Genomic DNA, 21,441 nt, shown 5'->3' with positions numbered 1-21,441 from the left:
GTAAAAACTTTTTTTTTTATTGGATTGATTGTAGAGCCAGAGGTCCTGAAGTCTTGCTCACAGAACACTGCTGCACTGGATGCACAGGCATCAGGGTGAGAAAAGCATAATGCTCTTGTCACTTGTCTCTGTAACTTCCCAGCTGTGGGATTTCATTTCAGGTCCCATGTGATGGAAGGGTGTGTGCCAGAGTAGCGAACTCTTAACAGCAGAGACCCAGCTCTGTCTGAGCAATGTGTGTGTCTGGAACAGACAGCTTTTGCCTCGCTCCTCATCATCATACAGGAGGAAGGGGAAACCAGAGGAGTCTGGAAGGTTCAGGTTTGAGTACTCAGCACTCCCCTGCATCCTCAGGCAGCTGAAATACCCTTGTGATGACTACAGGGGAGACAGCCTCCACTGGGCTGGCCACAGGTGTATGTAATTGAAAGTCTGCTGCATTTGCATGGGATTTCTCAAGCTTACTTTGGAAATTGTTCTTACAAGGTCTTGGAGAATCGTGGAAAGGCTTGGGTTGGAAGGGACTTTAAAGATCATCTAGTTCCAACCTCCCTGCCATGGATAGGGTCACCTTACACTAGGTCAGGTTGCTCAAAGCCCCATCCAGCCTGGCCTTGATCACTACCAGGGATGGGGCATCCACAGCTTCTCTGAGCAAACTGTTCCAGTGCCTCATAACCCACACAGTAAAGAAATTCTTCCTAAAATCTAATCTAAGTCTCTCCTCTTGAAGTTTAAAACTCTCATTCCCTCTTGCTCACTGTCTGTCCGTGTAAAAAGTTGCTCTCCCTCTCTTTTATAAGATCCTTTTAAGTACTGGAAGGCTGCACTGAAGTCTCCTCAGAGCCTTCTCTTCTCCAGGCTGAACAACCCCTACTCTCTTAGCTTTCCTCATATGAAAGGTGCTCCAGCCCTTGGATAATCTTCATGGCAATCCTCTGAATCCACTTTAACAGATCCGTGTCTTTCTTGTGCTGAGGACTCCAGACTAGAGGGTCTAGAGGATCCCAAAGCATAGCCATGCAGTGAGGTGTTTATTTACAACACCTTTAACCAAGATACATTTTTGACTCATCTAAGCCTGTGACAAAACTGTTTCTTTGTGGAAATGCTGGGAAGCAGAAGAAAGCTAGTATTGGGAGAAGGAAAGCAAAGCACTATGCACTTTTGTACTGCAGTACTGTTTTCAGGAAGTGTTTTGAACACTTTAGTGCCATGAATAGAAGAACTAGAGCTAATAGGTTGCCTTGCACCTCTGTTATGAAGAAGGAAGTAATAAGCAGATCTCATACGCTAGGAGGCTGAACACATCAGATGTCAGCCTGACATAATGACATGTCTGCTGTGGGCTGCACGAGAACCACTCTGTAACTGGCAACCATTTGAAGCAGCAGTGCCTTCTGCAAGGAGAGCAACATTTCAGGGGAATGAGTTCCTCATCTTTCAAGGAATTATGCTGCTTAATAGACACATTTGTTCCCCACTGTAATGTTATTGTACAGTTTTCTGTACTGACTATTTTCTGTCTTTAAATTAGGCTTTTATTTTTGTGTTAGCAGGCTGCATTTAATATCTCTTCTGTGGCTGGGGTAAGAAGTGTACACCTTGCTTTTGTAATGCAGCCAATTCGCTTCTAAGGTTTCAGAACAAATACTCTTGCCGTGGAGCTGAGACTCATCTAAATTATTAATAAAATGTTTTTAATGGAAAGTAAATTGTCATAATATAATAATATATATATGTATAATATAAGTATTGGGAATAATACATGTACATTTGCAAGTTTTATGGTAGAAAATATCTTCCTCCTATTAAGGATGTGGTCCCAGCAAAAATCTCAGTATTTTTCTAGGCAAGCAGTTTAAAACAGCAGTCCAATGGAAAATCATTTGTTAAATAGAATGCAGAGCAGGTCGCTGTAGCTGCTGGGAGGGTTATGCTGACAAGGATCAAGATCAGTAGTTTATCTACAGTTTGTATTCTAATATGTCTAAATTCCTGAAAAATTTTAATGTGATTCAGTTGTGTAAGTCAATTAAACGTGACATTCCACAGAGAGAGAGCACAGTCTGTGTATCTTCAGTAGGCTTAAAATGAGCCCTAAAGCCTTTGTAAGGCTTGGTATGTGGGAAGTCTCTAGAATGGCTAGAGGCATGAATTGAAAGTACTGTAAATAAACTATGGCATGAAAACTTTCATTAGTGCCCAGGGAGGAGAGAAAATGCTGATGAATGTTGAAACCATAAATTTGAATGCAGTGGGTAGCTCCTGCCTGACACACATAGGGCTGGAGCAGAGAAAAATTGATTAATTCAGTCAGCACAGTGAGGGAGAAGCCTGACTGACACCACCGTTAATTAGGAAAAATTTTGACAGGTAAGTCCAGTTATGCTCTATGTTTTTTTTCATCATTGTTCTACATTTCTGAGGAGCTGCTGCCCTGGTGCCTGCTCTGCAGAGGTGGGGCTGTGATATCAGTGGACACAATGATTTTCTCAGGTCTACCCTGTGAGCCTGAAGAAAAACAGAACTGATCCTCTCCTGATTTCTAGTCTATTGCTTGGACAAAGGGTAGCAGGCTCAGTAATAATAAGGGAAAAACTAACCATAGCCTGGATCCTGTGGGTCTGGAAGGTCCGAGGCTTTGGTTGCTGTTTTATCCCTTGTTCTCTGATGTCTCTCACTTCATTCTGTTGACTGTTGTTTGTTGCTGTACAATCCTAGGCTAAGATTGTGTACCCCAAGACATGAAATGGAAACACACCTCTTTCTCTTTAGTGCTCTTGCCTTATTTTTTACATCCCCCCCCCTCCCCAAGTATTCACAGCTGTCCAGTCCTCTGCACTATGCATGCCACAAATGTCAAAACCTGCCTGGGCAGCCCATGGAGTCTCCATCGCTGGTGTAATGAGGAAGTGTTGCTATGTGGAATACAACTATTACTACAGCATCTGTATAGCAACTGAGAGCCTTAAAGGCATTATCCAAGATTTGTACTGGTGTAAATATGATCAAAATCTGACTGTCACCAGCCTCTGAAAGAGCTGCTGAAAAACAGACTATGCTGGTTGCCATCTGTCAGCAATATTACAGTCATGAGCCTTCTTGCCAGTTATCCACCTGCTGCAGAGAGCGAGTGTGCTCTGCAATGAAATGGGTGCTTATGGAAAGCCTTTCTCAGATGGGGGATTTTTCCTTGTCACGTCCTTAGCAGCTGTACTATTCCAGTCTGATGGGCTCTCTGAGCAGTCCTGCCTCCTTGAAGCCTTCCTGGTTTTGTTTTTGTTTTTGTTTTTGTTTTTTTTTCCAGTAAGAGCTGTTTGTTTCAACAGTTATGTGAACCATTATCCACTCAGAAGGAGAATACAAAAATAACCAAAGCAATTCCAAAGTATCAATGTCTAGCTAGTATGGATGGCACTAACTGAAGAACGTGCAGATGTGCCAAGGTAGTTTGTGGTCAGAGTGGTGCCTTTTTTGAATAGATCTTTTTGTGTGGATTGATAAATAGCTTTGGCTTACAAGCAAGTATAAACGGCGGAGTGTTAAGAAATGTGATCATGCAGTGTTGGTTCCTGTAGAAAAATGAGGTGGAGCTCAGCTGTTCTGTAATAATTCCCGAATACTGTATGCTGAGACTTTTGCTGTTTCAGTTAAAGAAGCTGTGTAAGGAGAAAGGCCTAGCAAGGGAAAAGGGAGAGCCCAGAGTAATGGACTTTCTGCAGATACTGGTAGTTCAAATAGTCCCCTTCATTTCTCTTTATCTAATGTGTGAGGTATGCATGGGTGTGTGGTGAGCTATTGTAGCCCAGGGACTGACCTGTGAATAGGAAATGTTAGGTTTCACATCCAAAGGGAAAAAAGGCTAAGGATAAGAAAATAGGATATTTGGTAATGCAATATGCATGGCCTATGCAATTGCAATCAAGAGACTATTATGTCAAGTACTGTATAATCAAGTAATAAGAGACAATCCATCCTTCATAAACTTAAAGGATAAAAAGTTAGAAGAATTATCCTAACTTTTTATAAGGATAAAATACAAATGTGGGACAAATTACCTATTTGGTAGGGCTTGGAAATAGTCTGTCTATTTTCATGAGTTGAAAGTTAGGTTGTTTGAGTGGGAACAACACTTTCTAAGCAAAGCAGAAATTTAAAGCTCAAAACAAAACAGTCTTAGAAGTTGTAGACAAGTGGAGTTATGAGGAACTCAAGCAGGAAATCAAGTTTAATTGGTGTCATCTAGAGTGCCAAAAAGTGCATTTCATCTTCACCATCAATGGAGAATGAAACAAAAGTAAAAGGCAGTTCAAACCTATTTTAAATAAAATACTTGTTTGGGGTCTTTGCAAAAGTGTGACTTCAGTGTATTTGTTGTGTTCCCACACCTTGACTTTCTGGGCTCTGAAATCTCAGTAATGAGCTGTTTACTGACATTCTTTTCAATTAGACCTTGAGCAGCAAATGTTCTTCTGTTAAACTGATTTAGTTTCAGGATTGTTTTTCCCTACTGACATAAGTCAGGTCGTTTTGGGCAGGACTGACAGCTCTAGCAAAAAAGCCCATATCACTGCAGCTTGCAAAATATATTTTTTTTCTCTTTAAAAAGAGGTGGGGAAAAAAGCCAAAATAAGAATGAAAGAAAATAGTCTGTGTTGCTAAAAGCCTTTTCCTGGGACTTTTTGATAATGTACCCTAAAGATCAGGGGAACACAGTAAATGTTGTAACTGGAATGTTTTGCTACATTTTGTGCTTACAGAGCCATCGTTCTTGCTCTGCCGCCATTCCCTTATCTATCCTGCAGCTCATCAGGAAAATCCAAACTGGTCCAAAACAGCAAGAGGCAGGTTCTCAGCTCAGTTACATATTTTCCTTGGGTAGCTTCATCATTTGTGTTCTCTGTACAAAATATGGAAAAAACCAGTTTTATTGTATGAGCACTACTGTCTTAGAAATGATTTGGCATTTTAATAGTTTGGATGTACAGATTAATTTTTGAATTTTCTTTCTTCCACTGTCAGGTCTTGCCTACCTCACCTTCAGGCTATTGTGGACTCTGAAAGCACAGGTAAGTGGGGATGAATCAGAAAATGATGATTCAGTTCCTGTGCTAAGACTGAGCTTGAGAACTTGAGCTTTCATTCTTTATCCATTTCTCAAGTTATAACGTAAGCACAAGGCCAGGAGCCTTAAAATCTGCTGAAACTAAAATAGCTAACTCCTTACTATCTCTCTGGGATTAGACATGTCATCTTAGTGTAACTCTCAGGGCTTTGGGGATAAGAGCATTTCCCTCATTTGTTGAGGATAAAGACTGTGAAGTGCTGAAGGTCCATTGAAATAAATTGTCAAATTAAAATCAAGTGAACCATAAGCCCGGATTTACCTCCCTGCCAAAAATAATCCCATCAGAGCCAACACTCGTAGTTTATAATTTAGAAGTGCTGTTAATGTTGTCCCCACCTCCTCAGGTCGGTGGCACAGTACCTTTCTTAAGGTGAAAGGTTCCATGCTGCCTGGACTGTCAGTGTAGGTCTTCCTCTTTATGCCACCCTATACAACTGGCGTCCAGAGTAAGAGGATTTCTACTGTAACAAAAGAGCTAAATGAGGACTTGAGTGGGAGCCCAGTGAAATTTATAACCCTTATATGCTGAGGATACCTTTTATTCCTTGCAGTCTGTTTCACAACTTCACATGTGAAGACCTGGAATGGGAAAGGACGCTGGGTGACACTGACATTACAAATTTAATTTATCTGGGACTTGCTGCTGTTTCTCTTCTTCTGAATCGTAGAGCTGTCATTGCTCAGCTAGGTGTAGTGACATTGCTAGCTGTGGCTCTGCAGCTCATATGTATGTCTGCTCTGACTCATAAATCACAAAGTAAAAATCTAGACGGATGGTTAAATTTAAACATTAATTCATTAGAGCTGACTTCAAAAATTAGAATTTCTCTGAATAATCACAGTTAGATGTGTATTTATTGGTGATAGGTGTGTTGTTGAGATGGCATTTAACTCCTATCAGGGATGTTTTCCAATGGTTGCACCTTGTATCAGTGCATCTTGCTTTGACCCTTGCAGATGAAGATGTTCTCCCTGCTCTGGGATGTAGTAACTGTCTGTAGGGATTTCCCTTGCCTCAGCAAGAAGGAGTGGAAGGGACCTTGCCACTTCCTACAGATGTGGGGCCAACAACATCCTTGAGGAGCTCCCATCTGGCAGAAAGCAGAGCACACTTCTCTGCAGCATGGGAGGAGAAGAGAAAGCTAAGGGAGCTCAGAGCAGCAGCCTTCCAAAACCTGTGAAGAGGTTATCAGGAGGAAAGAGTCAGGCTTTTCAAAGTAGCACCTTAGACACGAAGCTGGTGCCTAAGGAGATCTTGTGGGGTGAGAAAGCTTTCTGGAGACCACTGATGGATAGCCACCAAGTGAGCCTTCTGTGTTCCTCTGTTGCAGCTGGACTCCCATGGATCTCTCTGGGGCTCTCACCTCTACAGCTACCTGCAATTTAACTCACACTTTTCCAGGCTTTAGGAAAATTTGACCTAGTGTTATATGGCAGTAGAGATAGCTTTAAGATCCTGTTTCCCTGGTGATTCTGAAATTCTTATCTGCTCTCTTCTACTAATCGGAGGTTTGCGGGGATTTGGCTTTGTGGGTACTTGAAGATGTTTTATAGAAGAAGTTACTTTAGAAAGAAGGACTTTATAAGTTAAAACCTTAAGAAATTTCTTTGCACTGTGGGGAAATGTAATTTTAACTCTTTTGAGACAATTAAGAGGTTAGCAATTATCTTGGTTTTGTCTGGAGTAAAAGTTAGTTTTTTTCCTGGTAGTGGGTACAGTGCTGTGTTTTGGATTTAATATGAGAATAATGCTGATAACACACTGATGTTTTGGTTGTGGCTAGGTAATGATCACTCTAAATCCAGGACTTTTCAGTTCCCGTACTCTGTCTGTGAGGAGCTGCATGAGAAGCTGGGAGGAGCATGACCAGGACAGGTGACCAGAAATGGCTAAAGGGTTTTTTATGCCATAGGAGTCATCCTCAGTACATGAACTGGGGGGGAGTTGCCCGAGAGGGGATTATCACTACTGTGGGATGGACTGAGCATCAGTTAGCAGGTGGTGAGCAGCTGTGTTGTGCATCACTTGTCTTTCTTGGGTCTTATTTCTCTCTTTTTGTTTTCTTCCTTTCCATTACAATTATTATTATTTTTTAATACCGTTATTATATTTTATTTTATTTCAATTCTTAAACCATTCTGATCTCAACACACAGGTTTTACTGTTCTTTCCCCCCCACCATTCCTCTTCCATCCCACTGTGGGGATGATGAGCAAGCAACTGCGTGGTGCTTAGTTGTTGGCTCTGGTTAAACCATGACATGGGCCTTTGTGGTTAAAACTCAACATCAGAGTAGCTTGGCATGGAAATGGTCAGTAGATGTTCACTAGAAACAGAATATATATACACTTAAGTACTACTGTAAAGGATTAGAGTATATTGCTCCTACTCAGGCAAATTATCATAGAGATTCTACAGATAATGGCACATACTCCCTGGTCCCATCCTGTAGAAATTTGTTCATGCAGAGCACATAAGTACATAGTCCTGAGCTCATGTTTCTCCTCAAGCATGTATTAATTAATTTAGAAAGCGTGTATGGAGGAATTTAGATAGACCAAGAAGTGATAATTTTATCTTTACAGATACAGCCCTTGGATCCAAGTGTTATAAAAGATTTTGCACTGAAAGTGGAGAATTGCAATTGAAGTTTTTTCAAGTGAGAGGGGAAAAAAAGAGGTGTATCTATTCTGGTGAATAGAAGTGTAAAAGTAGAGAGTGAAAAGAGCAAGACTGAACATCGGTGGAAGTGCATCCACTGTACTAGCAGCAAAACCTTTCATTGCATGAATATTCAAACTATTCTTATGAATATTCAAACTATTCTTTTTAGCTGCAGCTAAACAAAAACTCTCAATTCCTAAAATATCTTTACTGATACAAAAAAAAAAAAATACCACAGAGAAAATAATGTGAGAAGAGCTGGACTGAAGGACAAGCTGTTACAAAATGACTTAATTGCTAGAGTGGTTTTATAACAATGAAGTTTTTAAAATGGACATGGAGGAAATATTGGGAAAACAATGAAAAACTTCTGATAATGTTGATATAAGACTATGTAGACAACATGCTATGATTTAATTCATGTAGATCAGCATGGCTGGCTGATGGTCATTAGGAGCTGCTGCTTACGCCAAGGACTGTTGTTAGAACAAAGGTGCTGTCAAAAGTTCTAAAAAGTGACATAGATCTCTAAGGCTGGAAATGGAACTGCTCTGTGGGAGTTACAGCTTTAGAAAACCTGTTGCTAAGGAGCCTCAGATCTACTGATTTTTGGAGAAAGATTACAGCCTAACAAACTTGCAACTGAAACTCTGTGCAGGCCTTCACAGAACCATAGGATGGTTGGGGTTGGAAGGGACCTCAGAGATCATCTGGTTTCAACCCACTTGCTGTGGGCAGAGACACCTTCCACTAGACCAGGTTGCTCAGGGCCCCATCCAACCTGGCCTTGAACACTTCCAGGGATGGGGCATCCACAACTTCTCTGGGTAACCTGTTCCAGTGCCTCACCACCCTCACAGTAAACAATTCCTTCCCAATATCTACTATCAGTTTAAAGCCATTCCCCTTGTCCTGTCACTACACACCCTTTAAATAGTCCCTCTCCAGCTCTCTTGTAGCCCTTTTGGTACTGGAGGGTGCTATAAGTTCTCCTTGGAGCCTTCTCTTCTCCAGACTGAACAAACCCAGCTCCCTCTGCCTGTCTTCACAGGAGAGGTGCTCAAGTCCTCTGAGCATCTTTGTGGCCTTTTCTGGACTCGCTCCAACAGGTCTATATCCCTCTTATGCTGGGAGCCCCAGACCTGCATGCAACACTTCAGGTGAGGTTCCCATGACTTGAGAATTTCAGTGCTGGGAGCCTCACACATGCAGTTGGTCCAATCTGCATAGTCCCCTACTTTCCTTGTACTGCATTTTTGTACAGGGTTTTAAAAAACTCAGTGTTGATAATAAAAAATATTATGGTGTTCAGCAGAAGAAAGGTGAGGAGGGTATTTCTTGGAGAGGAGTTGAAAACAGTGTCCTGAGGGGAGTGTCTTCCAAGAAAAAATTGAGAGGACTACATCTGCACAATTAAAACAATATTCAAGGAGATATATAACAATAGTCTGTAAAGATTACAAGGTTTTAAATACGAGTGGGGGATAAAAGGTTTATATAGATGTCCAAAGGATGACAATTAGTACTTTAAAATTAAACAAGGGGAAATTAATATAAGTAGCTGTATAATCATGGTCTATGATAGATTATGGAGTGAAAATTCTTTTTAATTAAAAGTGTTGGAAGGGGAAAGAATTAGTTTGATTAATTTCCTAGTTTGGATGAAGAAGTTAGAAACTGTTGAATTGAAAATTACCTATATTATGGCTTGTCATGATTTAAACCTAGATATTTTAGCTATTTCTAGACTTCTAAAAAGTTTAAAAGAAAGTAACATGCGTTGTTCATAACTATTGAGATTTTGCACCTTTTTTTAAGCTTAATTTGGAGTAAGAAAACATCTAAAAATATACATTTCATAATACTTTTGCACTGTTATTCCTGGTGAATTGTATTCCATATCCTTGGTAGCATTTTTTGTTCTTGTTTGTTTTAATACATGATTTGAGATGCCTCCCTCTGATCTCTTTCAGCCCTCTTTGTTTTTCCCCAGATCAGTGTTCTGTATCATATACATTCTGCTTTCGGTTTTCATTCATTAAAATGACATTTTTCATCTTCTGCTTCACTGCATTGTTGGAGACTTGCCACTTCTTTTTCTCACCCTTTCTCTTCTTATTCGTGGCAAATGAAATAATTAATCAAAGCAAAATTCCTGCCATAGTTACCTACAAACTCTGCATGCAGAATTTGATGTCACTTGGAAAAATGAGGTGTTTTTGGCAACATGGAGACGCCTTGGCATTCTTACAATGCTTAAGAGAAAATTGGATATTCATGTCCTTGGGAAAAGGTATTTCATGGCAAATTCTCAGCTACTGGAGTGGAGGAGTCTGTGGCACGTTGGCTGAAGATCTGTTGGTTTGCATTTCTGGAGTCACTTATTAAATAATTTATTGTCTCAATAAATCTAAATTGAATGTGACAAAATTAACCCCAAAACTTGCGGAATAAATCCTTTATTATGATCTTTCAAAGTTATTTTTGTTTAGAAAAATTAAACCAAGCCATAGGTAGATCTGTCATCATCATGGCTAGGCTTCGCAAACGAAGATTTGGGAAGGACTCTACCCACATTTGCTACAAGTGTGCTGGTGGCTAAAAAGGCCAATGTGAGATAGAGGTAGATCTGTAAATCTGAGAAAATTTAGGTGAATTATAAAAACTTTTTTCCCATGTTCATAGAAAATTAGCAAGCTTACTGTAAGTTTTTCTAATTAAGGAGAAATTAAAATCAATACATTAAAGCTGAAGAATTTTTATAGCCATTTTGATTCAGTTGTAATTAATTTCAGGGTTAGATATTGTTCTGTAACAGAATTCATTACAGAAAAATTTTACAAAGTTACAGGCTTCTTTAAAAAAAAAACCCATTACTAATTGGCTGAAAAGGCTGTTTTTAGTCTACATATTAGTGCACATAAACTGAGAAAAAGAGTTAAGTGAAGCACAGAAGCAGACTCTGAAACTGCAGTAGTATGAAAGGATATAATAGAACAGGATATTAAATAATCAGATATATAACATCTAACAGAAATGTAATTTTCTGTAATTACCAAAATAGCACTTTAGGTCAGCTAATGAACTGTATTATAAAAGGATTAGTCTGACACTGTGTTCCAGTTCATAAATGACACAATTTACTGTTCCATAGCTTATATATTTTTTTAGGTGAGATAACAGTTAATTTTCACCTCTTGCATACAAATCCTTGTATTCATTGACCAGAGAAATGAATGTCTTGCCTTAGGGATTGTCTAAATTTTATATACCTGAATGAGTCAACAGTGAAGTTTTTTCACACCTATTTTCTGTCTTAGTGTTTTGAATGGGAAATAACAGTTCTTCTGGATCTCCAAGTCTATTTACTGCAGGTCACATCCTGCCATAAGAAGCAGTTGGCCTTTGGAAACTTTATTCTATGTGTTTTTTATCGACTTCATGGAATTATTTTTGGCATGCCCTACCATTCACACTCACTTTGAGCAAGTATGGGGACGCAAAAGCACAAGATGTGTTAAAGCTTTTGTACTGAAATGAGCATCACTCTAGAGTTATGTTGTGCCTTACCTGTGTGATATTATTAGCTACCATTGTTCTCCATGGTGCTGCTACAGATCTCAGAGGAACTGTAGGGACTTGATGCGTGATCTTCCAAACAGCACGGCAAGTACTTGCACACATCAATAATGGTCAAATTTTTATATTACACAAGAAGAATACGGAGAGCAATGGGAGTTGCTTGTGCCAGATGTATTGAATCTGTGGCTCCATGACTGAAGATACTTATGTAGGAAATGAGCAGTTCTGTAGTCCTGGTTCATAGTTAATTGCCAGGTAACTGCTTGCAGAGAATCAGCAGAAAATGTATATTTTCTTAAAAGCTATTGAATGATAAATCATTATTTTAGCTTTATAAGGAACTAGTTTAGATTTCCACAGCAATCTTACTGATTACTACCACATACTTTGCTAAGCAAGGACTTATCCCATACATAAGCTGTCAAGAGTCAGTGTATTAAGTATATGATATGTGTTTCCTGAACGTGACTTAAAAGAATTATTAAATATTTATTGCCTTATTCTGCCTCTTACCAAACAGCAATACTGAAGCCAGGAAGAAAATCCACAGCGTCTCCCTTTCTCTCCTTTTTGTTTTTCTTCTCGTTTTGCTCTTTCCCTTCTCCAAGTTGTACACTCCATACTGATGAAACGGTGATAAACAGAAAAATCGGTGGAGGAAATGCACAAAGTACAGGTAAAACCACAGCTTCTTAGACTCAGGGGTAAAATTCCCATAGGCTACAGAACGCCAGAGTTTCCTTAGGCTTTAGAACAATAGGTTAGAAATACAAAGCTACATATGAGGAAAAGGCAACTGTGAGATGTAACAGTCCTAAAGACCTAAAAGATTGTGTCAAGTGTATGAGTGCTGGAGGAGGAGTTCACATCACTGGTTTTCAAGTAGTTTTCAGTTTTCTTTCAGTGTGCAGAACCCTGTCTAGTGAATTCAAGACTGTGGATAAACAATTTTTTTCATTGCTTACTTTCAACAGGCTGATTAGAAGTCATCCTTCCACGCCCAGAGGCTGTGGACTGTGAACCAGATTTCTAGAGCTTATGGAGAAAAAGAGACTTCTTTAGAAAGCAATCTAATTCAGGAGCTTTAGTCATTAACTTCTGCTGGTCTGGTGCCACTCCAAGAAATTCCATGTTCTATTGTCCAAGGTCTATTTTAATAAAGGGAAAAATAACCCCAAAATAGATCCACTGGTGTCTTTTATTAAGTTATGCAAAATACAGTATTAATTATGACACTGCATGCATTTTAGACAATATAAATGCAAGCCTACAGAAAATGTGACAAAGAAACCCTCAATTACTTTTGAGGTAGTATACAAGGAAAAATAGGAAAGCAGAAACACAGTGGATTAAAAGAACAAAATATTAGTATCACTTTGTGCATACATTAGTCACTCATAAATACATTTTTATGAAATAACTTAAGATACAATTCTGTTCTTGTTAAAAAATATACTCCTTCAAATTCACCATTCTTGTTTGTTTTGATTTCACATGACATTTTATGGTATTTTATCAGGTGGATTTATTTTTTTATCGCCGCCATCATGATTTTACCCTTTTCCTCCAAGAATTTAGGCACAGATGGCCTCATGCACAAAAATAAATAAGAAACCTGCTTGAAGGGAAAAGAATTCTGCTCAAATAGTTTAAGATAGTCTAATAAATACCATTTTGATTATAAAAATATTTCAGGTTTATAAAATAGGGAAGGGGACGATCTCCCATGTGGAAAGGATGTTAAGTGAAAAGTGCTGTATAACGTTTTTGAAGAGATTTTGTTTTAAACATATAGTACCATTATGAATATATACTTTATAATAATCCTGTTTCTTAGAACCTTATTGTTCACTAGAAGTATCAAATGCTCTTTGCTTCATTTTGTTTGTTGTCTTATTGCCATTTTGGAAGATGCCTAGTTCAGAAGGGTTCCGTATAATTGTGCTTTTGTAAGGCTGTCCTTCCGACTCAAACCAGTGCTCCCAGTCCGTTGAAACTGCTGCTGTTTGCTGTGAATACCCGAATGGCTTCCTTGATCCATGGAAGACTGGTGGATTTCTGAAGCCTCCACTGAACTCTGATTGAGCGACTCTGCCGAGCTGTTGGGGCTCACGTCCACATATTCTCTTTTCAATACTGGACTGTTTTCGATGTTTTTGCTACTGCATAACTGGACAGTGATCCTTTCATTTTTTTGGTCTCTTGGTTCTTTAGTTTTGTAAGTGGGCAATTTGTCCTGTTTACAGCTAGTGCTGATGTCAATATTCAGACCACTGTCTGTTCTCAGGAAGCAAGAATCCACAAGTCTGCTTTGGCAGATATCATCTCCCTCGGAGCAGCTATCTGCTTTGTAACTAGCATAGATGGGGCTTGTTCGGCTGTCCCCCTTCTTAATAGGACTGCTGTAGTACTGCTCTGAAAAACTGCAGGGCGACAGCCTGCCAGCGTTCCTGTAAGAGTATGCACCAATGTCCTCCACGCTCAACTGCCTCCATCGCCCAGGCAAGTCTTCTTCTGAAAGGTGGGTGCTCCTGCACTCGTTCCTCATTTTCTGATTTGCTAATGCCTGCTGTGGTGTTATGGCTGAGAAATGAAAAGGCTCGTTTGCATATGGAGGCAGAGTTCTGGTAAAAGTGGGTGAGTTCTCGTTGTCGTCGGCAAGCTCCATGTGCTGCGCAGGTTTGGGCTTGGCAAACCTGGGGCTTCCCTGGTGCTCATAACCTGCAGGGGACTTTCTTTCAAACAGTTCATCTCGATTGCTCATGTAGATTGCTTGCTGAGAGGCTGTCAGAGTGTTGGCTTGGGCGTTCTCCTTCTCCTCGGAGGTGACGCTGAAGCTGGAATAGGAGCTGGAGGTTGGCAGAGAGGTAATGTACTCTGGGAAGGCTTCATGAGAGAAGCTGGAATGGAATCCATCTTCCTCGACAGTGCTGTCCGTGGAGTTCTGCGACCGCAGGAACCCCACGTCTTTCACTTGCGTGTCCACACTTGGCCTCCTCTCCCTCCTCCTCTCCTCGGGGCAGTAAAGGGCTGTGTCGCTGCAGTAGATATCAGACTTGTACTGTGGCCTTTGTCCGACTTTTCCGGCAGAGTCCTGAAAATTGAGGTCCCTTGTAGAAGGGCTTGACAAGTGTGAAGACAAGCTGTTTGGGTCTGGTTTTTCCAGTACTTTGGCAATGACGCAAGTGGGTATGGTGTCTGCGTAAGAAGTGTGGCACAAGGGGACAGAAAGGCTGCACCCATGTTTTTCCAGATGGATGCTGACTCTTTCCTGAAAGTCAGATGGCAACTATAACATAAAGAGATGGCAAAAGAGAAAGAAGAAAAGGGTACATATCAATACTGGTGTGAGTTGAGTGCTGTTTATGACATGGCATAACTCACTATACATGGTTCTTCTGCTAATGTGAGGGCCACAGTCTTTGTACATTTTTGGAATCATATGTAATTGAATGACTTTCATTTATCTACCTAGTATTTGGAAATATTCATTTGCTTTCCCTCATGGACAACACTGTGAAACTGAAAAGCTTCCTTCCAAGTTAATTCAGGTTGGATAGGAATGATCACAGAATCATAGAAAAGGCCTCTAAGCTCATTGAGTCCAACCATTAACCCACCACTGCCAGGTTTACTTTACTGATGTAAAGTACGTAGTAAACAACAATCTTAAAAAGGCAGGTAGGGAATTAAAACATAGAGCAATACTTCCAGACTGTCTGCCTGGGTGAGATTTGCAGCTGGAGTGTGGGTGTGCGAAGGTTTCTAGGGGGGTGAATAAAGAGGAGGATGAGATCAGATCTTTTCTGTTCTTCTTTTGCCTTTCCTCAAGCTCATCTTTCCCCCAATCCAGTGCCAAATTGGCTCCTGCTCTCTGGCTTCACATTTGATAAACAATGCTGTTTGAAGAGGTGGAAAAGCTGGCTTCACTGACACTTAAAGTGGTACTGGCTGCTGTGACAGGAGTGTTCTTGTGCTGGGAAGAAGCAAATCAAACCAGCTTCCTTGGCCCATCAGTTGGACACTGCTTGTCAGATCAACCATCCACATAAGGCTCAACATGTTCTTACATGAATTTATGATTCCCATGACAGAATTAATCAATGTCTGTTATGCATCAGAAATCACATAGTTTTTTTGAGAAAGTCAGGATCAGCTGTATGGGTGGTTCCACCTGCCATTCTGTCACGTGGACCAGAAGAGATAGAGAGACCACATTCCTTGACGCAATCCAAAAGTCTGGTAGGTAAGGCGTACTGAAGTATCACTACACATGCTTTCCAGTCAAATTTTATCTGCCTTGCTCATTTCAGATCTCTGTCAATGATCTGACAGCAATGAGACAGAGAGCTGTGTGATGGTTGTGTCTCAGATTTCTTGCTGGAAATCAGAAAAACTCATGTTTGGAATAAGTTTTGAGTTTGTGATTGTGATAGCTCCTTTGATATCTGTGTTGATTTATGCCACTTAGGAATTTATCCTGTGAGTGCTTGGCTGAACTCTGATTTACTCTGCACTTTCTTTTTATAACTAGAAATCAAGTTCCTCTTTACAAAATAAATAGTGACTAACCTTATGACCTCACTCCCTCCTTAACTTTGTTTCTCTAGAGGAGAAAACCCTACAAATAACTGTCCCCTTTCACTTTACTTTTGGCAAAGGAAATTTACAGTGCCTGCTTCTTGTCCCAGTCTCACATTGTATAAGAAATGGAGCTCCTCTTTTAGCTTCACTGGGAAGTTTTTAAAGTGGTTTAATCCTCCAAACTCAGTGTGTTCCAAACATGGCATGTAGTGAAATAGGGTGTTTTTTCAATGAACATAACCTTCCAGGATATTTTGGATTAATCATTATGTTGCTAATTAGCTCATATGTCTTCCACTGGAAATAAAGAATATGATATTGCCAGTCTGCTGGCAGACAGCAGTATTAGTCACAGTAAGTACAGATGCAACAGAGATTGAATAAACAGGTTGTAAAATAGGCCTGGTGTAAATTGCCACAGAAATGAGGAAAAGAAATACAGTTAATTTAACGTGAAAATGCTGTATGGGGCAGCTACAGTATCCTGTAGCATGACTGTTTGATCTATTTTATATACATTGTTAAGATTATGAAATGTGTTAAGAAGAAGAGCATTGTTTTCTGGATATTCCACTGGAGACTAGAATTACTAAAATGATATTGCTGTCACATTACTATATTGTACTACAGTTTAGGTTTCTGGATAACATACAATACTTTATCAAGCAATATTTGGATTTTTAAGGAATTTATTGGCTGTGACAGTGCATTCACACTTGTTAAATTAATAAATACTTGGACTTATGAGTGGAGATTGCCTATTTAATTGAGTGTTTGACAGTCTAGGAAGTTGTGGGGAGATCCCACATTTGTGATAGTTCTCTGCAAGTGAACTACTAAGAACTTTTAAGGTCCTAATTACTGCTAACAGATAGGGTGCTTTCAGATGTTAGTAATGTTAGTAATGTTAGTAATGTTAGTAATGTTAGTGATGATAATTCCTGGATACGATTTGCTAAGGAAAGTCAGATAATAGGAAAAAATAGCCAAGATAATGGTTAATATGGAAGTTCTGTCTCTGTTCCAGAAAATCATTGCCCATTTAACAGAAGAATCTTGCTCCATCTTTATTTACCAGGGTTGTTTAGTGCACTGAAGCCATCAGCTGACTTAGAAATGGTTTATACATTCCATATTTAATTTTGCATTATTCTATTGCAGAATTGCAAAAGAGAGACCATTTGGGGGAATGTTGACTTGATGGGACTGATGAAGGAAGGGCTATTACCTGTGACCTTCACTGAAGCAATATACGTGAGGAAGGTGCTTTTGCTTTGTGCAGAGCCTGTATCCCTAAAGACAGTCTTGTTCACTAAGATAATATTTACCTTCCCTTTAAGGAGCCTGTTTCTCAAGCCTAGTTTCCTTGGAAGCGAGGATTATTAATTAAAGTTTACACCTTGGAGATCAATCATTTGGTGCTCTGGTTTCTTTAGAAAAAGGTATTTGTTCTGTCAGTCCATTTTAAAATTCAGGTTTGGAAACTAGCTGGACTGGAAAATAGCTTCAGGAGGAAAATTGATTATATCAGAATCTCTGACGCCTGTAGCTTGTCATTTCCCTGCTCTCACCCCACTGCTTCTCCCCAGCATTTTGCATTCTAGAGTTTGCAGCTCTTTGTTTTTTCTAAAACCTTTGTTTTTCAGGCAATCAGTGCAGGCCCATTCTACTGGATAGGAGGGGTTTTGGGGAAGAGAGTATCTTCAAGTACCATCACTGGCTGTGATTTTGTCAGCGCCTCCCTAGGCTGCGCAGAACAGTAGCAGGTGCTCAAGCCCTCCTGTGGTTTAAAGGCAGGGTGTGGGGAGATAAAAACTTTAAGGGCAAACAAGTTCTGGAATTGATACATGCAAAATAACCTGGTTTCCATACAATATTTATTTCTTTGAATATCGAAGAAGTTCGGTGACATTACCTCTGAGAGTTTATGTGCCCTGTCGTAATTCTTGCTGCACTGGAGCAACTGAGCAGCTAAATTGCAGTCCTTCCTATAGAGCTCCTAGAAAAAAACCCAAAAAATAGCCTCTTATTTAAAGTTTGCAAAGAGCTTGTGGCTTTCAGCCTTTCTCCCATGTCTGAAAAATCTTTTAAAAATTGACTTTGAGCAAATTTGGAGCATACTTTAACTTTTAAATACATTAAGATGTTGTGTTTCTTGCATGATCCAGAGATATTTGCCCCTTTGCTCTGTGAGGGCTGATAAAATTGGTAAGAATAAAATTTTTTGAGAACTGTTACAACAGAACAGCAATCTGCATTTCAGAACATGGATACTTACCATTAGGAATTGGACTTTTTACTGTTAACATGCATGGTACTGTGAAGGCTAAAAGAAAAGTGATCTTTTAAACAAAAAAGAAAATTTAAGAACAGACAATTTCTGCTGAGTATTATCAAGATCAGCACTAAAATACTACTGTAGAAAGTGATAAAATAATTTTATGAGACTGTGGGAGAATTCATCACAGAAATATACATTATGTTGTTTTTTTTAAGAAGGGAGCCTCTGTCTCCTTATGATATTTTCTTTCTGGTTCCTGACTCCTTTAATATCTTGCAGAATGCAGCTATAGAAATATATTAAATCTCACTGCAAATATTTGATGATCCAGAACAGAATACTTTCACTGGGCAAGAAATTACCATGAGAATTCCACACAGAGAAGGAAAGAATTTAAGAAAGCTGCTTATACAATCGCCTTATTGAATGGCTCCCACAGCGTGTTTAATGGGAAAATTCAGTACACAGATTTGCCCTTCACCCAATTTAATTTAGCACACATGAATGTGTAACTGTATCCTTCAACCAGTACCTTTGGGTCCCTGAAGGTAAGAGTTGTATGTTGTTTTTCCTTATGTAGTTGCATTAAAAACAGAGTTGGTTTCAGAAGTTGAATTTATAGGCGGGCAGAGATGAGATATACAAAGAATAAAGGTATTATGGGCACTAGGCTCTGTTAATCTGTAAAAATTAGAACATGCTTATAGAAAAAAGGTGTTGAATACTGAAATGATTTGGATTTTCTCTGGTCTTAATGTTACAATTTTATTGCCTGCCAATTTTTACTGCTCCATTTATTTTTTAAAAAGCTGATAAAGAAATATTCTATGAAAAGGAAATTCCGTCTGTTTAGAAATACCGTTTTAAGGTATTCTGTAATAACAGATGAAAGAAGATGTTCCTGTGAGCCCATGAGGGATGGGGATAGTTTTCCTATGATCATTAGTTCATTATATCTTCATATTCAAGGGCCTTTAGATGCTCTTGGCTTGTGAATTTTTTCTGTGTCTGTGTGAGCTTTTATACATGCCACTTCTACCTGAAACAAACTGGGGAGACAATTTATGCGGGTCTTAAATTTTATATTAGTACACATTATTTTAATTCCTATAAGAACCCAATAACTCAATTTGGAAGCAAAGTCTGTTGCGTGTGTGTGTGATTTTGACATGTTACATGCACGTGAAACCCAAAATATACTGCTGTACAACGTGTAGGTACCACAAGTCCTATATGGCATTACTAGGCACACAAAAATGGTATCACTTCAAAATCTAGTCCTTTCTTTAAAAGCTGCGTTCCTGTTTCTGTGAAGTGGTTGTCATGGAGAGTACAAAAAGCATTTCTGACACTTTATTTTTAGCAGCTTTAAAAATTACTACAGAAAAATTACATGTGAGTTACATGTGCCACATGTACTTTGTTCTCAGCATGCTGGGCCAAGCCATGTGACTGTGGCAACTAGAACAATAATCAGCAATTAATGCCAAAAGTGTTCCCAATAATTTAAAACATGTTTTTGCATCAAAAGAATCATTTTACATTTCTGTCAGAAGAATGAGGGGAAATATAATTGAAGGAAGAAAGATTGCCAAGACAAAAACATGTTCTCTCCATGTTGGATTCTTCAGTTTACCACTGTCTCTACTTATTAGGTATAATACTAGTGGTTTGTTTCATCGTTCGTTGCTTTAAAATTTGGAATTTAACCTTTACTTTTATTAGTTTTATTATTACCCTGCACAGGACTATCCCCAAGAGTCACACTGTGTGCCCGGAAGTGTTGTCCAAATGCTTCTTGAACTCTGTTGGGCTCAGTGCTGTGACCACTGCTCTGGGGAGCCTGTTCCAGTGCCCAACCACCCTCTGGGTGAAAAATCTTTTCCTGATATCCAACCTCAACCTCCCCTGACTCAGATTCATGCCATTTCCTTGAGTCCTGCAAGGGCAGAACTTTGTCTGCAAACTAACCTCAAGTCTGAAGAAGCGGTACTGTTATTTGAGGCCTCTGGACCATACTGTAATGCTCAGAGTGAAACTATGAAAATTGAAAACACTTCAAATGTGGGTTCAAACCTGACTCCATGAAGTAGTGTAAATGCATGCATACTTACAGGGAGAGTTTGACAATTTTTTTCCACCTTTATTTTAACTTTGAAATATCTCCACTGATTGCAGCTGCATTAGTCTGGATGCATACCTGTACTTCTAAAACCTAAATGTAGCCCATTACATTTACCATGCTCCATTGGTTACAGCTGTTAGAGCTATGTTATAGCTGTTCTTTCAACTCAACTTTTGTAAAAGTAAAGGATCAGATTATGAACTCTCTGTTTCCGTTGGAAAGTTGTTAATTGCATAGGCACAATTCATTTTAATGGGATCAAATGCTCCCTGCTGTGATTTAGAGTTCAGATGAAATATGGGAAGATTGAATGTAAGATACTGAAAAAATAAGTGCTAAAAGAAACATGTCTTCTGTAGATGAATTTTTTATTAAGTGTTGAAGGAATGCCACAATAATGAACTAAATGCCTACAATCTTCCTTTCTTTGCTGTCTTTGTAGGTTTGTTCCTGGAAGGATTTAATGAGCTTTGTTGCCAGCTGCAGTACGCATGCCAGTTTTCAACAGTGTTTAATGAGATGCAGAGTGAAAATTGCCAGAGTTGTTCCCTGTTTTGTTCCACGTAGAGATAGATAAATTGTTCCACATTAATGACTGCTGGGGAAAACCTGCCTCCTCCTCTGTGCAATGACCTGAGTGACCAGGTTGGGTCAATCCTAGCTTCTGCTAATAGAGATCACTTGTGCTGGGCATCCCATTTTGGTGAGCAAAGACCAAAAGATCAGAGGAACCGCAGGAAATGTAGGACTTCACACTGTGCCTAAAAGCCTTATGAGGAGTCCTCACTCCATACATGTACCCCTGCAACAGCTCTGAGCGTGTACTTGCACCAATTTCCTGTACTGATGGCAAAATCAATGTGGGAATATTGCCGTTTCTTAGAGTATTTTTTCATCAGTTTCAGGTTAAACATAAGGAAAAAAATGTCAGTTGAAAGTCTCACCACAACTTCATAGCATAAGGAGAGTTGAATTACAAAATGATGGGGACAAACAAACAAATTTTAACTGTTGAGGTGACACATTACATTACATAAACAATAACAAATTATTCTATAATTTCATGGGAAGTG

The 21,441-nt window shown here is 39.4% G+C and overlaps 2 protein-coding genes across 7 annotated transcripts in view; one reads left to right on the top strand and one right to left on the bottom strand.

The window, feature by feature from the left end:
- Positions 1 to 12,497, top strand: part of WDR25 (WD repeat domain 25) — an 85,643-nt gene extending 73,146 nt beyond the window's left edge. The window contains exons 8-9 of the mRNA XM_027637799.1: positions 5,026 to 5,072; positions 12,353 to 12,497. Coding sequence (XP_027493600.1) covers positions 5,026 to 5,064 — 39 coding nt within the window. The 3' untranslated portion in view covers positions 5,065 to 5,072; positions 12,353 to 12,497. The remainder of the gene's footprint in view (positions 1 to 5,025; positions 5,073 to 12,352) is intronic.
- Positions 12,498 to 12,558: 61 nt separating this feature from the next.
- The window catches only part of BEGAIN (brain enriched guanylate kinase associated), a 161,388-nt gene continuing 152,505 nt past the window's right edge, over positions 12,559 to 21,441 (bottom strand). For all 6 annotated transcript variants that reach the window (XM_027637791.1, XM_027637794.1, XM_027637796.1 and 3 more), the window contains 2 exons: positions 17,878 to 17,961; positions 12,559 to 14,667 (listed from right to left, as the gene is read on the bottom strand). In XM_027637791.1, the coding sequence (XP_027493592.1) occupies positions 13,294 to 14,667; positions 17,878 to 17,961 (1,458 nt within the window). In that variant the 3' untranslated portion in view covers positions 12,559 to 13,293. The remainder of the gene's footprint in view (positions 14,668 to 17,877; positions 17,962 to 21,441) is intronic.

This window comes from Corapipo altera, unplaced genomic scaffold (genome assembly GCF_003945725.1).
Source record: "Corapipo altera isolate COAL_440 unplaced genomic scaffold, ASM394572v1 23, whole genome shotgun sequence".
Taxonomy (NCBI): Eukaryota; Metazoa; Chordata; class Aves; order Passeriformes; family Pipridae; genus Corapipo; species Corapipo altera.
The sequence above is the reverse complement of the archived record's forward strand: the minus strand, read 5'-3'. Positions and strand labels throughout refer to the sequence as shown.